At 40.8% G+C, this 17,304-nt stretch overlaps 2 protein-coding genes across 9 annotated transcripts in view; one reads left to right on the forward strand and one right to left on the reverse strand.

Moving 5' to 3' along the window:
* The first annotated feature begins 1,628 nt into the window (after positions 1 to 1,628).
* haspin (histone H3 associated protein kinase) lies at positions 1,629 to 10,795 on the forward strand. Of its 6 annotated transcripts, none has more exons than XM_016671358.1 (17): positions 1,629 to 1,736; positions 1,898 to 2,091; positions 2,663 to 2,821; positions 3,602 to 3,724; positions 3,875 to 4,009; positions 4,267 to 5,953; positions 6,514 to 6,658; positions 6,763 to 6,914; positions 6,981 to 7,181; positions 7,708 to 7,793; positions 7,957 to 8,019; positions 8,094 to 8,185; positions 8,342 to 8,421; positions 8,535 to 8,623; positions 9,536 to 9,678; positions 9,761 to 9,863; positions 10,487 to 10,795. In XM_016671358.1, the coding sequence occupies exons 2-17, from the start codon at positions 1,934 to 1,936 to the stop codon at positions 10,686 to 10,688; spliced, it is 3,618 nt and encodes a 1,205-aa protein (XP_016526844.1). In that variant the 5' UTR covers positions 1,629 to 1,736; positions 1,898 to 1,933; the 3' UTR covers positions 10,689 to 10,795. The 6 variants fall into 6 exon arrangements, with proteins under 6 accessions (XP_016526844.1, XP_007551960.1, XP_016526848.1 ...); XM_007551898.2 differs by having other exon boundaries at positions 6,993 to 7,181; XM_016671362.1 differs by having other exon boundaries at positions 1,630 to 1,729.
* A 2,831-nt stretch (positions 10,796 to 13,626) lies between these two features.
* The window catches only part of fam184b (family with sequence similarity 184 member B), a 34,205-nt gene continuing 30,527 nt past the window's right edge, over positions 13,627 to 17,304 (reverse strand). For 2 of the 3 annotated variants that reach the window (XM_016671386.1, XM_007551901.2), the window contains 2 exons: positions 15,649 to 16,037; positions 13,630 to 14,287 (listed from right to left, as the gene is read on the reverse strand). In XM_016671386.1, coding sequence (XP_016526872.1) covers positions 14,215 to 14,287; positions 15,649 to 16,037 — 462 coding nt within the window. In that variant the 3' untranslated portion in view covers positions 13,630 to 14,214. Of the gene's footprint in view, positions 14,288 to 15,648; positions 16,038 to 17,304 lie in introns of all 3 variants that reach the window. The other variant, XM_016671385.1, reaches the window with a different exon arrangement.

The following is a 17,304-nucleotide window of genomic DNA, read 5'->3' on the forward strand; positions in this document are numbered from 1 at the left end:
ATGGTCCTGTGTTGTCTGGTGTCGTCTTTTTGGCAGAGCAGAGGACAGAAGCCAGATTTTTGCTTTCATCGGAGTCCTAAAATGAAGACAACCGAGTTCTCTGCTTCTTGCACCTTCGACAAGTAAGATGGCCGAGATGGCAATTTTGAAATAAAGGGAATGTAATAGTGATGTCAAAACTCTAAATATGTCTCCTTTTGCTTACACTGATTTACCAAGAAACTTTATTTAACCATTTTTTAAATAATCGTGGCTCAATTTCGCACAGGACTGATTTGTATTCCATACAAAGCACTCCACAAACCTGGTGCCATTTAAAGGGGAATAAACAGATTTCATAAACTGTATTGCCAAGAAATATAATCAACCAAGCACACATTTCTTTACTTTCTTTGCTAAGTATTGTCAACGTAGGACAGGAATATTGGATGAAGCTCTAAAGGTTGCAAAGGCCTCTCTTTTTCTAATAGCACACAAATAGGATGTGGTAAAAGAAGGGAAATGAACATATCCTTCCAAAACAACAAGGCAAAGAGAACAAAACTGTTAATGTGACAATAAATTTAGTGAAAAACAGGAAATGTAAATGCTGTGGAAAAGGATACAGATGTGTTTCCTTTTTAACATGTTACAGCCGCGTGTGATTTATTACGTATCTAAGTATAACTTAGCTAAAACTGTGTCTAAGTTTTAGCTATAACTTAGCTAAAACAAGCATCTGTGTCTCTTATGACACAGATGCTTGTTATCTTAAGCTTAAGTATTTTTTTCTAAGAAGTAAACACCTTATCTGAGCTGAGGATTTCACTGAAAAACTATATTCATTGTGATATTACAAGCAATGGAGGTACATTGAAGTCCTTCTTGGATTTCCTTTCAGTTACAGACTGATTTTTTTAAAAAATATTAAAAAATGTTTTCATCCTTGCTTTCTTTTTGTTCGATTTTTAGATGTAAATCTTAAATAAAATCCATTCATGATGGTAAAAAAACAAACAAAACAAAAAAAAAACAAAACATTTTTTGTGATTCTTCCTCACATCAATGAAAGATTTCTGCTGAACATTTGGGTTTGAAAATACAGACAGGAATAGTGTGGTAGTGTAAGGACCTCTGGTGGTTAAATCAAATTATTACACACATTGTCAGGTTGGATTCATTCTACAGCCCAAATGTAATCACTGACCAAGAGCGTTCTTTTTTAAACAAGAGTTATTTAGTAAATACAGGGTCCATTGTTCTGAGTAAAACAAAGGATGTGTTTTTCCTCTATAAAGTAAGAAAAATAGTTTATTTCTTTCTTTATTTTAATTTTTTAATGTCAGCTGTAATAAAACCATGACTCAAAAACTAATGGGTTATTTATTTAATGCAGTACTTAGTTTATGTTGTCATAAACCTATGGATGGATGGATGGATGGATGGATGGATGGATGGATGGATGGATGGATGGATGGATGGATGGATGGATGGATGTCATCATCAAATAGTTTTTATATCAGGTAATTAATGAGATAAAAATATAATTCACTTTTTATTCTAACATTTCTATGTAATTTTTACATTTGCCTACATTTGCTATATTTTGGTCCACCTTATAATTACTCCGATCCATATGGTGGCGCTGTAGTGACACTTACACGAGTTTTTGACCAATCAGCGTTGTTACGGGAATTTGAACAAGAAGCGGTTGTTGGATGTCTCGATGGAGAGAAGACTCATTCCACACGTAAGAGGTGCTTTTCCTCTTACTTGAATAAGTAATTCTGCTAGAATTTGTTTAAAAACTGCATAAGTGTGTTAATAATTTAATCAGCTCTCAAGTGGAACTTCTTTCTTGTTCTGTAGCAACGTTAGGTGGTTTCACGTCGTTTCTGTTCTATTTTGACAACTTTAGATCCTAAACAGGGCTTTAGCTGAATTTATGTGAAACATGAAGCCATTTGAGCCAATGTTTCTTAAAACCTACGGTAAGCTGAGGCGGAAGGTTTCGGCTTGGATTTCTCCTGAAGACCGAAAGAAGGCTTTCGACAGCACCCCGTCATCTGACGACTTATCTGTGTTTGAGGCCGCAAAACCCCGCAAGGCACGGTGCGTTCAAGGCCTCATCCTGGCTCCAACATTCTCACTATTCATATTTGAAAAGTACAACAGACTGAGTCAAATATCATATACAAAATCAAATGTCTGGACTCAACTTGTGTAATTATGAAGTGTTTAATTACCACCTTTCACGGTGGTAATTATTTTAGTCAATATGTATATCTTTGAGTGCATATTATGACTTAATTCTGCAAACCTGCATAATTCATACACTTACAAAAGGTCTGGAAAATTATGGACTTTCATTTAAGTTAATTTGCATTCAGGTTCCATAAAGTGTCACTTTAGTTTGTCTTTTTTTAAGCTAACTCCTTAGCTTGAAGCTTGCAAGATTCACTTAAAAAAATCAAAGTCAATAGCTCTCAAATGTATTTTTTGTATGAGTTTAATCCAGAATCTCACCTAGAGATTGGGAGCTCACTGATCATCCAGTGAGATTGGACCATAACAGTTTGATAGGAACTTGTAATATTTTTTTGTTGTTTTTTTTTGTTTGTTTGTTTTTGTTTCAACACCTCTGCATTGAACACCCTCTCTTCTCGTGTTTGTAATGTTACAGGGGGAAGTACAAAAGGGATGACGGTCAAAGAGCAGACCGTCCTGCCAAGAAAAAAGCCATGCTGTGCTTGAATGAGAAGAGCTTCAATGAGGAAAACATGAGTGATGAGGAGAACACTCCCCCATCTCCTACTAATCCGGCACCAAGCCAGAAAACACGGTGTGTGAGAAAAATAATCTCAGTTTCATTCTCTTTTCATTGGATATTATTCCCAGTGCCCCCGAAAAGTATTAACACCTGTTAAATTAAACCACATTCTGTCACTTTACAAGTGCAAATGTCAGTGTGTTTTATTAGGATTTCATTTGATAGAATACAAAGTTGGGCTTGTCTGAGTCAAAACTTTTGCTGGAACCACAGCCGTATGTTGTGATATGTCTGCCAGCTTTGCCCATGCTGTTCTGCAAATGTGCTCTTGCTTGGTCAGATGTTGATCCAGAGCGTCTGCAAACATCAATTTTCAAGTGTTACAACTTGAAAATCGGACATTAACTGGAGCGCTTTAACACAAATATTCACTGATCTGAAATATTTCATTGTAGCTCTGACTGTGTGTTTAGGTTTGTTGTCTCACTTCCCCCTCAGTCTCAAGTCTTTTACTGCAATTATCAGTTTTTTTTTTGTTTGTTTTTTTTGGACTTAGCTCTGTCCATCTTCCTGTCAGCTCTGGCCAGCTCGATCATAAAGCTTTCCAGGTCTTAATTTGTCTGAAAATATTACCAAGCCATTTCTTTTTCCTTATTCTTCTAAATGTTTTAGAACTTTGTGTTTCTGTGAACTGTTTTTTTGTGAATTTCCCCTCTGGGGATTAATAAAGTGTATTCTCCCATTCTCTGTCACATAAGATCCCACTAGACCACATTCATGTTTTTCAACCGTTTTTGGTCTAATAATCACAGTATTTGCTGATATAATGTGTTTTTACCTCCTGTTACATAGAGGGAAGAACAGACGTTTGTCCAGTAGTAAGCAGGAGGCCGTTCTGTGTCCGTCGGAGACCAGCAGCTATGGGGAGAGCATCACGAAGCCGCCTTTACCCACAAAGCGTAGAAAAACAACCAGGTCTGTGTTTGAGTTATGTAAATATTTTCTGCTAGCATGCTTTTAAGTTGGTTAGAACAATTTCAGCCTTAAAAAATTCCCTTAGCCTTGTGAGGTGTTCTGAATTCTGCTTGCCCTGCTGCCTTTCTGACATGATCTGTACTTTATCAGGTCAAAACAAGTAGGATCTGTACCTGTGTTCACAAGACGGAGAGGTCGGGCGGTTTCTACCACCAGTGAGAGTGAGAGCGAAACATCTGTGCCGAAACTGCAAAAAATCCAAGCAAAAGCAAAGATGGACTCCAGGTATGTGGTAAGCTGGTGTCCAGTATTATGAAATGTAAGTTCAACTTTATTTTTTAAAAAATGGGACGATGCCTAATAATGAATACTTGCGTGTAAATATACGAGATTATAACCAGTTTGGCTGATTTCCATAGGCATGTTGATGATAAAGCACATAATAAATATAAATCCAAAACCCACAAATTAACATTACAGAATAAGAATTTCACAAAAGGCACAGAGCAAACACTCTTTGTTTCTCCTCTTCCTTATTCTAGTGTTCGCCTTCCGTCTGCCGGCCGCTTCATAACCCGTCGCAGACGTGCCGCTTCCACCAAACCTCCTGAAGCTGCAGTCAGTTTGCTCAACTCGTCAGATGACTTCACTTCCAGACCATTTGGTTCCAGTGTGAATCAACATGCCTCCAGGAGACATAGGGCCCCTCCAGTGTTCGTCCTGTCGAGTGCAGAGAACTCAGTGAATGCTCCAAGGACCACGGAGCCTTTCAGAGAGATCTCCCTCAACGAGTTGGCAGAGAACAGCCTCGGATGCGTTCCGAGCAAACCCATCTTCTGCTCCACGCCCTCAATGCCCAACTTCAACAAGCGAAGACACCCAAAGTTCCAGAGTCAGGTTGCCTCTCCTCCGTCTGCTCTGGGCAGCTCTATAGGCGTGTCGAACATTTTCCAAGAAGGTCCGGATTCACTGCAACTTCCGGCGTCGCTTTCCTTGCAGAAAGCAGCAAACCTGCATCACAATGAGGAACAGTCTCTCGATTTATTTTCCGAGTCAGGCGGAAGGGTTTGCAGCATTGATGCCGAATGCCACCGCGGAGACGTGGACGGTGGGAAGTCGGACATTGAAAGCAGCAGCGCGTTTGTGTCTGCAGCAGGAAGGTTGGAGTGGCTGATCGAGGCTCTGAAGGAGAGATGTCTGAGCCAGCCCTGCGCGGTTCAGCTGCAGAGATTAAACTTCATCCCCATGACTCAGCTCTCCAGTCAGACCTCCTACTCATCCTGCTTGGAGCTATCGAGCCCAGAATCAAAAGTAGCACCTCCGTCCACAAAGTGGAGTCAAACGTTTGGTTTTTGTTCAGAAAAATCGGCTCGTCGCAGCTTCTCCATAACGACCAATAAAACCAGTGATTATGGGCCACCAGTTCCTAATCTGGACATTGCAGATTCAGCCAGTGATGACCACGTCGCGAATGTTTTGAAATTGCCTGAACTCTTTAGCGGAGAAGTAAACGGGGAGAACTTGGAGTCTGTGATTTGTGTTGATGACGCTCAAAACAGCTACGAGGGAATAATGGAGACACAATCACCAGCTGCCAGAGTAGCACCAACACGGTTAACCGATGAAGAGGCCAAAACGGCAAAGAGCACAATATGTACAAAGGAATGCGTGGTTCAGATAAAGAAACTTTCACTGTCTCAGCTGCATCTCCAAGGATCGGAGCATGAACACAATCCAGAGGCTAAGGCAGAGTCATCGGACATTTCAGAGCTGAAGGAGGCTTCGCTGACCTCCAAAGCTGTTGTTAAAGTCAAGAAACTCTCCCTTTCAGAGATGACAGACATTTTGCAGCCTAAAGACGGTGCGCTCAAATCTCTGACCAGCTTCTCGGACTCATCCGGCGATGACCAGACCAGTCAGTTCTCCGACAGCGAGTGCAGCGAAGACGCCACCTCCCTGAAAACCGCTTCAAAAAGCGTCTGCTCTAACAAAGAAGTCAAAAAATCCATCAAAGGTTTCCCCAACAGAGAGAAGGGGTCTCGGGCCCCCAAACAGAGGAGCCCGTCATCAGACAGGAACGGGACGGCGAGGAAGGCGTGCGTGAGTGGAATGAGCGTGAGCCGCTGGAAGAACAAGGGCGCTGCTGGAGCGCAGGCGTTCAGGAAGAAGCAGGGCACCAGCACAGCTGTGGACTGCAGCATCAGCGAGCTGATTTCAAAGCACACAAACGTGAGAGTCGCGCGCGCACACACACACACACACATCCGAGTCAGAACTGGTGACGGCTACAGTGCAAATATTCACACATGCCTTTTCGCATTTTGTCACGTTCCAGTAACTGAGGTTAATTTCACTGAGATTTTATGCAACAGACCAAACTGAGGTTGAGCTACAAGGAAAAAAAAAAAGTATTCAGTTTTCTACTTCGTAGAGAAATACTTTGAATTTCCAAGTCAGAAATTCTCCGTTTGACTTGGGACTGGGCTGTTCTGTCACTTCGACATGCTTTGAGCAAATTGGTTCTCTTTTCTCTCTTGCTGTGTTTTGGGTTCTCCTGCTGGAAGTCTGCTGCAGCCACCCGGAGATTTTCTTTCAGGGTTTTCCTGTATTAAGTTTTGTCCATCTTCTAATCATTTTTGAGCGATTTGTCTGTCTCTGCTGATGCATCTTCACAGTATAATATATTCCTTTTGTTGTTGTTCTCTACTTGTATTTGTCCTAAGTGCTTGTGATAATCACAAACCAAGCAGGAATTGTGTCTTTACGAAGTGAACACGCTTTATTTATAGGAGTTGCTGGCAGCGGCGGTGAATTTCTCCACTCCGCTGAGGACGAATCCGCTCAACCTGCCATCTCTGCTGACTGATTTCACACCCAGCAAACACACCTGGAGCCGCCTCAAAGCTGCACTCTCTGTTCATCGCAAAAGCATGGGTAACAATATCTCACAGTGTTCCTAAGTGGTGCGACACAAAATATTCCGATGTGATTGCGATTGACCGACCTCCCCCACCTCCCGCTTCTCTTCGTCTCATCAGTGCAACTCACTCCGAGGAGCGTGTCCGGGTCAGTGACCTGCACTCCCCTAAAGATGAGGCTACCAGACGTGAGCCAGGATCTCTTTACCACTCCGCTACGCACTCCACTGCCCAAACGCCTCCAGGCGCAGCTGCTTCACCAGCACTCCCTGGTAAAACATTCACCACACACGCCTACTGACATGTTATGGAATAATGTTATAGTTTTTATTTATTTATTTTTTGTTAAGGTTGTGTGTGAAGACGCAGACCTGACCGATGCTGAAAAAGTGTACGCCGAGTGCGGCCAGCAGTGTCCTCTGTCCTGGGAAGAGTGTATTCTCCCTCACCGTATGAAGCGGTGTGTGAAGATCGGTGAAGGAACGTTTGGGGAGGTCTTCTCTACCACCAACGCCGCGGGAGAGACGGTGGCTCTCAAAGTACGTGCGTTATCATCTACCCTTGACATGCCTCGATTAGAGCAAAGAGGTTTCACTTACAACAAATGTGATCTGCAGGACTTCATTGAAATATTTTTGCAGATTTGCATAATTATTGAGAAAGTAAAACGGAATATAAAAATAGCAAACTCTCCAGTCTTTGTTCCTGGCAATGACTGACAATTGTCTGTCAATTAGTCAGCCTAGTTCACGAATCCATCTATTTTTCCTTTCATAAGTCATAATGTTTTTTTTAAATCTGTTCATTCATTGGTCTATATTTTTCTGTCCCACCCATAGTCTGAACATTCATCCAAATGACCATTGTCCTGTCATCTGTAATGAAGAACATCAGCTGCTTAAAGCATTATCCCTATTGGCATACAATCACTGAATATCAATGCCTGAGTGAGAAATCAATGCTTATGTATATAATTTTTAATTTTTTTTTTCTTTGCAAAATTCCGGTTAGTCACAAATGAAACGTCTGTGTACTTGATCAGTAAACTCACTCTTTTGTTTTCAGGTTATTCCACTAGAGGGCAGCGAGAAGGTGAATGGAGAGGACCAGAAGACCTTTGGAGAAATCCTTCCTGAGATTATTATCTCCAAGTGAGTGGTGTTCTGGGTGCATTCCCAGCACAGCCAGACTGTGATGTCTACTTGTAGCCATTTAGAATGAAGAGAATTTAAAACCACTTCATAATCGTCCAGCTGAGCTGCAGCAATGAGCATGAGCATTGATGAGATTTATTTATCTTTTTTTTTTCTCCAGGGAGCTGAGCCACCTGAAAGAGAAGCAGCAGAATCAGACTCATGGCTTTATTGGACTCAATGAGTGAGTTTATTTCTTTGTTTCAGTTAAGGTCTCATCTGTGTCGATTTAACTCGATGCGCGTCGTCTCCTCCCAGCCTTCACTGCGTTCAAGGCTGCTACCCACCAGAGTTCCTGAAAGCATGGGACGCGTTTGACCAGCGCAAAGGATCTGAGAATGACCGGCCAGGTTTGTTTAAAGTGATAAAAGATTTCAGATTTTGTCGTTATTGGGCTGACGAACAGTACAGTTTAACTTCAAACTTCATTTCTCCATTTAAAAGTGCTGAAAAACCATTTGAGGACCAGCGTTTGTTTTATGGAGTCTCATTTTTTTTTTGCACAGATTTCTTTGAGAAAGATCAGTTGTTCATAATCCTTGAGTTTGAGTTTGGAGGCGTTGACTTGGAGAACAGCAATGGAACGGTAAGTCCAACAACCTTTAGCTCTGGGGTGTCCATGTGATGTGAAAGCAAAACGTTGTGAGACAGTTTTCGTCTTGTTTGGTTTGTGTTAATCCAAGCCATTATTGTGTCAAGCTGGCGTCGTTTGTGGTGGCGAAGAGCGTCCTTCATCAGGTCACCGCTGCGTTGGCTGTTGCTGAGCAGGAGCTGCATTTCGAACACAGGTGGAGTAAAAGTGGCTGATTTCAAATTCTTCTAGAACCCGAATCGGTGCCCACAGCAGAGATGCAATGAGGTTTTTCCTGGCTGATGCCGGTTTCTATCTTGATTTGCTGATTAAATTTTTTTTTTTATTAAAGAAAAAAACATAAAAAATATTACACATCATTGTATAAGTTTCAAGAGGAAAAATAGGTAATTACACGATCATTCCGGTTTATGAATCAAAGCATGGGTCAGGACTTTAAGGTGTTTTAATTAATTAGTTACATTGATTTTAGCATATAGTGTTTTAAATGTGATCCTTTTTATTCTCTTAATGCATGCAAAGGTTTCGGTCAGAACCTTTCTGGTACTCCCATAAATCTGACACAACAGCCACTTGTCTTGGCCCACTGGGAGTCACTTTTTGCTTCACAAAACGATCAGATGGGCTGCTGGGGGAAAAAAAACTATTGTTGTGAAAACAGGAGACACAGTCAACATTTCTAAAGTGTTTTAAAAGAAATTAAATGAATGATCAGGGGTTCCTGAAGGACATGAAAGCTGAATGGGTATCATAGCATCAATTTGATGACTAACAGATAAACTATCTTTGTTGCTCAGCTCATACATGAATAATTTAGCAGCAAAAATGGGTTTTTGAACTCAAAATGTGGCTTTATTTGTGAGAAACTGATTAGAGGCCCTGCAATTAATTTCGCTAAAAAAATATTTAGTTCACCATTACTTTGTCTAAAATCAAAGGAAGTTCCTACATATGTTGCATTTAATGAAGGGGGATTCTGACCCTATGGGGGCTATTTGGATCTCTAAATGACTAATTGGTCCACCTCTAGCCTTTAGCTGTGCCATATTGTTAAAATGCTGATGTCCCGTAACCCTAACATACCGAGCACTTTCACTGTGTAATACAGGGACCTCCATTGGGGGAATGTGCTAGTGAAAGCCACCAGAGAGAAGACGGGGACATTCCTCCTCGACGGAGAAGCTCACAGCATGGAAACCAAAGGCGTCCTGGTCCGCATCATCGACTATTCCCTCTCCAGGCTAGAAATTGGTCAGTTGCTGTTCTGTCATGTAGTGCTGCTGCGTGGTTTGGCTTGAAACCATCCAACAGTAGAACACGTTGTTCCCTCCAGATGACCTGACCATTTCCTGTGACATCTCAAACGACGAGGAGCTCTTCATGGGCCAGGGAGACTACCAGTTTGAAATCTACAGACTGATGAGACAGGAAAACGGGTCAGTGGTACTCTAGTAGCTCATGTTGTGTAACTGTTCTGCTCAGCAGAGATGTTTGTCTGGGTGTTGCTGCTGTCTGTCAGTCTTTTTCATGTATCATGTTGGAGGTTAGTGCATGATGAATGAGTCTTCAGGGCTTCAGTCATAGGAGTAGCGGAATAACGATGCATATTGAGGTTGTTATCATAATACATTTATCTCTTAAAAGCTTTTTACTGTCCCACAGGTTGTAGATTTAAACTCTGAAGATATTAATGATAAAGTAATTCCTCTATTTGACCATAATGACTGGATAAATCAAAATGATTCATCCAAACATATTTACATCAGTCAGAAGGATACTGGATGCTTTTCTGCAACTCACCTGGAGACATTTATCCAATTATTTGGGTAGTGTGTGTTTGTTTGGGCCTGCCTAGTTCTGAGCCTGTGAATTGGAGAAAATCCACAGTCAATTAATTGTTGCTTTAAATTTAAAATAAGTCTTTTTCTAACGATGGAACCGTGAGATGGTTCCTGGGTGCACAACAGGCCCAGAAAACTCCACTTACTCCCCCCCCACCCCCCCCTCACCCAGCGTTTAGCCGTGGTACTGATTTCTCGTTTCTGTTTCATCTCTAAAGAAACAAGTGGAGCAGCTACCACCCTCGCACCAACGTGTTGTGGCTCCACTACCTGTGCTCCAAGCTGCTTTCAATGAAGTACAAGAGTTCAGGGGGGAGGGGCGGCAAGAACGCGCGAGAGGAACTCGCTCGTTTCTATGACGACGTCCTCCAGTACAGCTCCGCCACAGACGCTCTGCAGAACTGCCCGATGTTTTGGTAGCGTTATAGGCACAGACGACATAACTGTATGGAGATTCACACAAAGAAAACTGTGTGAATCTGTAATAAGCACGTGTAGCACATTAAAATAATTTGTAAGTGAGCAGGACTGCACGTCTCTTTATTTCCTGTTTAAAGTTGTTGGTCATTAATGTTGAGCTTTTAGGACTTTTTATAGTCGTTCCTCTCCGTTGTTGTTGACCTTTACATTAATTGCATGCAGCATGCTGATTCTCCACGATTCACTTTTGTGATTATTTCGTAATCTTGAAATGTTACTGCTTTGAATTGTACTGCAAGTAAACAAACTGCAACCAGAGTCTGTTTTGGTATTTGAATGGGGTGGGTTACTTAGCTTTTTAATACAAATTAATTGTATTTTGTTTATTTTATCCCATGACGTGGAGTTAGATCTACTCATAAATCTCTACTTGGAGATGGAACTCGATATAAATTGATGTAGGCTTATATGTACACTGCCTAGCCAACAAAAAAACCAAACATTTCTTTGGATAGCCTTTAACTTTTACTAAACATCGCCCTGGTTGTGGCATTATTTCAGTAAGCTCCTGCAATTTAACAAGATTTATTTCCTTTGTGTTGCATTAAATTTTCACCACTTTTATTAATAGTTCCACCATTGAACAAAGGCGTCCCAGAACGTCACAAAGATTATTTTGTGTCTCTTCTTACTATGATGCGCCCATCACTTCAGATCAAGCACTCCAGAGTCCTGCTAATGACCTGATTGACTCCGGTATAGTGGAACAGAGCCACATCAAAAACCCGCAGGACACCAGCCCTCGAGGCTTGGATTTGAGGATCTCTACTCTAGAGGCTAAACTTTACGCCGCCTCGCAAAATGTAGCCTTTTTCTCCGTTCAACCTCACAAATATTTTTTACTCAAGTGCTGGAAATCACTCATTATTCTGTCTTTTTTTTTTTTTTTTTGCCAGCACAGCGAGTAAAACAACAAAACTCGATATTGTCATCTTTAAAATTTATTAATTTGTATATAATTTCCCTTTGGGGTCAGTAAAGTATATTTGAATTTGTATTTCCAGCTATAAAACGTGCATCTCTCTGTTCCCTCCATTGTTTACGTGGCGATGCTCTGTGGTTTTACACGAGACGTCACTCCGAAACTTCTTGCGGGGAGTAAAATGATAAATGACTACATTTGTCATTTTATGTTTCCTAAGTAAAATGACAAACATAGTAGCACCCACTGATTTGGATAAATAACTTTAATCTGATTTCAGGATTAGAAATAGTAACATGTTAATTCATATTTACTGAACAGAAGTCAGATGAGTTACTAAGTAGCGCATTACTGACTTCGTCACTGTTTATGTATATATCTGCAACGGCATGTACATAGCTAATTTGTACAATATGTTAAACCAGGTCAGTTGCGACTTTGTGCTTTAAGGCTTGATTAATTTCCTGTTGCTTGGCAACACCCGCTCTTTTTGAGCGTTTCGTTTGGTCCGTCTTTATTTGGACGTTTTTATGGGCTTCAGCAAAAAGTCTCCTCCACATCTCCTCAGGCTCTGAACTGGTGATTATTTTCACACATTTAATGGAGTAGCTCAGATGATTCATATATGAATCATTGGATAATTACTTGGTGACGGAAAGTAATCAAGAACCAAGTCACTAACACTCAGACTATTTTTGGAGGGAAGGCAGGGTAATGGAGACGTTCTGTTCCAGGTCTCAAGTCAACACAGGGAAACCATTCGAAATGGCATTTAATTATAAAAATACGGGTCTTTTAAGATGATGATTGGCAAAACTTGACTCCACAGAAAAAGAAATGCTTTTTGCTTTTTTTATGTGTGGGACTAAACTGTAGGGGGGAAATCTGAGACTCCACCAAATTTTCAAGTTTGCTCCACTTACAAAGAATAGAGAGATTTGTAAATTTTATCGTGGTTGAATCCGAACTGTGAAAGAGAAGATCTAAAAATTAAAAAAAAATCCACAAAATCACATTGTAGGATGTTTAAAAACTTAATTTAGTGCATAAAATAATTGATGACCTACCAACTAGCAGGAATTGTTGGTTTCTCTTTAAGAAGCTCTCCTAGCCTCCACTTATTCATTGGCTGCATCAACTGCACTCGTTTGAGCTTATTGGCATGGGTATCTTTTCAAAAAATATCAATAGACTTTACCACCTTGAAATGGACGATAAAATGGTCTGGCCCGTGGACTAAGAGGAGGTCAAGACTAAGCACACCAGGGACCAAAGAGTGGACCTGCACAGGGCTAGAAGGGGCTACAGAACAACAGGGAAACAGCTTACAATGCTGCAATTATTAGAAACGGCTTGTACTAGTATAGAGTTTCATCTAACAATACACTTTACACTACATTCACATGCTAAATTGTAGCCAAAACTGCAGTCTGGCAGTTTGACAGAATCATCTGTAACGTTAAAGATGAAAATAGTTTTAAATTATTTTATATTCATCTCTTAATATGTTTTGAATAAAAATCTATCATCTTGACAAGGATGTGTTCACTTTTCCCGAATCCACTGTAAATAGACGAAAGCTTAAATTAGCTTGAGCTAATTGGCAGATTCCATAAAATCCCCTCATCTTCACCGCAGGAGATTTTACCCAACTCGTTTAATCTCAGCATGTGGACAGAAACCTTGAAACTGAAAACTAGCAATAATTTATTCAGCTTAGTAAAAAGTCACATGGTTTTCCCCCCCCACTTATTTCTCTATGTTTTTCTAATAAACTATGGACAGATATGATCTATGGTGTTGATTCTAAAAATGGTGATACAATCTTTCAAAATATCCCATGTAAATCATAAAGTGTGTTTCCTAGGATCCACCATGATACCCTCCAACAGTTTGATAATGTTTTTTTTTCTGCAAACTCATAAAAACAGTGGCAAATATACAAGAAAGAGGCACTTACAAAAACAAAATATGTTTATTCAGTTTTCATTAAGGAGTATCATACATTTTTGCATCGAAACAAACATGATATCGTGGGTCTCGTGTGTCCGTCTTTACGTTGGCTCTGGACTGAATATGTTAACCGCTTCCACACTTGTTGAAACACTTGGTTAGGCGAAAGAAAGAAAAAAAAAAAGCTCACTTGCCTGAAGTAACTCTGTGATGGGTCAAGAAAAACAGCTGCGTTAAAAAAAGGAAGACTGCCTTTAAAAAAAAAAACTGATTATAGAAAGTTTTATCTGGCAGGCTTATGTTCTGAGAAGAGGTCAGGCATGTGTTGAGAAGCACTTTTTGGTTGAGCTTTGAGGCAATGTCTGAGATGGCCTTGCTGGTGATGAGCCCATAAATATGTCTGTCGGTGACTGTGTGAACTGCTGTGCTTTAAAGGTTTTGTCTGTTTGCGCGTGTGTGTGTGTGTGTGTGTGTGTGTGTGTGTGTGTGTGTGTGTTTGTTATTATCAGTCTTTCTCTGTAAAAGAAGCAATGAACCTTGTATGAGATGTTTTTGCAGCTTCTGTGTGTGTGTGTGTGTGTGTGTTTGTGCTTAGAAGGAGAAGTATTTGGTGAACCACTCCTGTTTCAGCCCTTCTGTCCCCCTCTGCTCCAGGTAAGGGCCCCTAAAAACACACACACACACACGAGAAAAAAACACATATATTATCTTTTTAAGAAAAAAAACAAATGTACTTATGAAGTACCTTGCGTAAGAAATCTTACCCTTTGAACATTTGTTACGCTCCAACCACAAACCGCAATGTTTTTAAATGGATTTTATGTGATTATCCCACATTTTGTTATGCATTATTATAAAGTAGAAGGAAAAACGTTGGTGGTTTTCAAAGTATTTACTCATAAAATGGGAAAAGTTTGGTGCTCATCTGTGGTGAGCAGCTTTTACGCTTTTATTCCCAAATGATTCATTTCTTAAAGGAGTCATTGAATTAGCGAACAAAATCTGCCTGTGTTAAACTTAATCCAACTGATCTGAGACCACCACGAAGATTTAGACACGACTAGCAAAACAAACAGGCTGAGAAAATGTTGAAAAAAATCTTTGGATACTCCGGATGAGCCGCAGATGAAAAAATTAAAAAACAGAAAAAATCTTTTTAGCAGCACTGCTTTTATGAATACTGATACAGTTTTACGTAGCTAATGTCAAAGTTATGCTACACTCTTTACTCTCACCTGACTGGTTGTGTGACATTAAGAGACGCAGTGAGAGGCTCTAGTTGCTGAGTGACAGAGCAGGTAATTATGCTGAACTGTATAGAAAACCTAAGCCTATTAATAGTAGAAATATTTTTATTGAGGCGTTTAGATGAATCGATTTCTATTGTTCACTTAGTGGAGCTGTCAATTTAACACAGCTCAGTCAGAAAGGAGACGTTTCTACATCTGAAGCCCTGAGGTTAAGCAAGGAAACAGGAGCACCACCTCAGGGAACCAACCGGGAAGAACAAGGACAGAACCTCTCAGAAGCTCTCTTCTTATCATCTCGTCCTACTGCGTTGATTAATACGGAGTCGAGAGGACAAATAGGGGGAAATAAGCCATATTTCTCAAAGGTGTCAAACAAAGTTTCAAATACGAAGTTCAGCAGCATATTCTCTGGCTTTTATTGGCCACTTTGAGTTCATGAGTACTGAGCTGAAGCGTCATGGAAAAGCTTCTTAAAGACGTGCAGATCTGTGATCCTGTTTTTCCACTCTGACATTTCCCCAAGAGTCTGATCTGCCAGTAAGATGGGAAATCACAAATGCCTGCAGCTCAGAGTGAAGACTGCACCGGGTGACGAACGCAGTCGCTTGAGGTGACTAAAAGGTAGTTAATCAGAAATCCAAAGAGTTCCTGTTTAGATCTTTTTTCTTTCTTTCTTTTCTTTTTTTTTTTTTTGTGTCTGTCTTTGATTACGGAGACACATTGAAGTTACGTTTCGTCTCAAAAGTGAAAGCTCAAATATCGGGAAAATTCATACCTGATTGACTGGGCCTGCATGTACGAGTGTGGCTCCTGGCAGGAGGGGGACACGTATCGGATGCCCGTCTGAGGTGAGGGGCAGACGGGCAGAGGAGCGGTTGGCGCCGGGGTGGGAGGGATGCAGGACGTCCGGGACCTGGGGGAGCGAGGGAGGGACGGGGAGGAATGTTGGCTCAGGGAGAGGGAGGTGTGCTTGTGTGGGAGAGAGGAGGTGGAGTAGTGGGGAGAGACGTGGGGATGGGAGCTGGACTGGTGTGGAAGCGTCGAGGAGTGTGGGTGCACGGAGGAGGAAGACGATGAAGAAGAATGGGAAAGGAAGATGCTCCTGTCGTAGGCAGCGGTGCTGGGGGTGCTGGTGACGCGCGGAGGAGACTCCCCGTCCTTTCTCTGCCAGAGAAAGAAAATCACAATCAGATTTATTGCGTCCTCTTGTCGATTGTCAGAGCTTTGAGTGGTTGGTGCCTAGAAAAACCACCAATGCCACGAAACAAAGAGCTGGCTTTGATCTGTGTCTTTACTCAGTTCATACTCTTTCAGTTATTTGACACTTTGTCACATCCAACCACAGGTCTCAGTGTTCCTGGGAGGCTTTATGTGATACAGCAACACAAACTAATTCATAGCTGTGAAGTTGAAGGAAAATTATATTAGACTTTTTTTTTTTTTTTTGCTAAACACTTCAAGTTCTGTCAGACTGTGAACACAGTGTGTGACCAACACTTAAAGTATCAACTTGGTTTAGATCTGGACTTTGACTAGGCCATTATAAAGTACACTTTGAATTAACCCTTTCATGCATCAATTATGATCCTTTGTGTGAGGATTTTTTTTTTCATATTTTTTTTATTTTCTTAAGGGATTAAAAAAAAGGTAGGAAAAAAATGTTGTAAGAAAATGTTTTTTTATTTTATTTTATTTTTTGTAGTTGATCAATTCTAATTTTCTCCAAATACAAAGTTGTTTTTTGAAATATACACCAGTAGTATTGTTCTGTAGGGGTTATCTAATGTCACAATATATATTTTTTTACCTGCCAGAGTCGTCTACAGTAGAAGGAGGGACCGGGTCGGTTGGCATGCTTTTTTGTCTGTCGACCATATTGGATTTAACAAAAATAATTTCTTGCATTTGCAGCTGATGGCCAGCAGTTGATAGTGTATTTTATGATGCATTAGTGTCCACTTCAGTGGCCTATGTGCATTTATAACATAAAAATCCACAAGAAGTGCAAGAAAATGGCTTTTAGATAGCTGTCCACTGTAGTGACCAAAATGCATGAAAGGGTTAAAAGACTCAACTGTAGCTCTGTATGTATGTCAAGAATCACCCTGCTGGATTGCAGTTGAAAGATTTTTGTCCTTAAGGCACGATGCTGCCGCTACCATGGAAGGTGTGTTTAGGGCTAGTTTTCTGCCACTCAGCATGTTGGCGAAAACGTTCAGTTTTGGTCTCATCTGACCGGAGCTGTGTCTCATACTCTGCTTAAGACAAAATGCTAGCAGATCTTTTTATAGATTCATTTCAACAGTGACTTTCTGTTTGCCATTCTTCCATAAATGTCAGATTTTTCAAGTCCACAACAGATAATTGTGCATGTCTACCTATCAAATTAGCCCTCTCCTCTCCCTGCCTTTCAGATTAGACGCCTGGCCGT

Source organism: Poecilia formosa, unplaced genomic scaffold, assembly GCF_000485575.1.
Source record: "Poecilia formosa unplaced genomic scaffold, Poecilia_formosa-5.1.2 Scaffold44, whole genome shotgun sequence".
Taxonomy (NCBI): Eukaryota; Metazoa; Chordata; class Actinopteri; order Cyprinodontiformes; family Poeciliidae; genus Poecilia; species Poecilia formosa.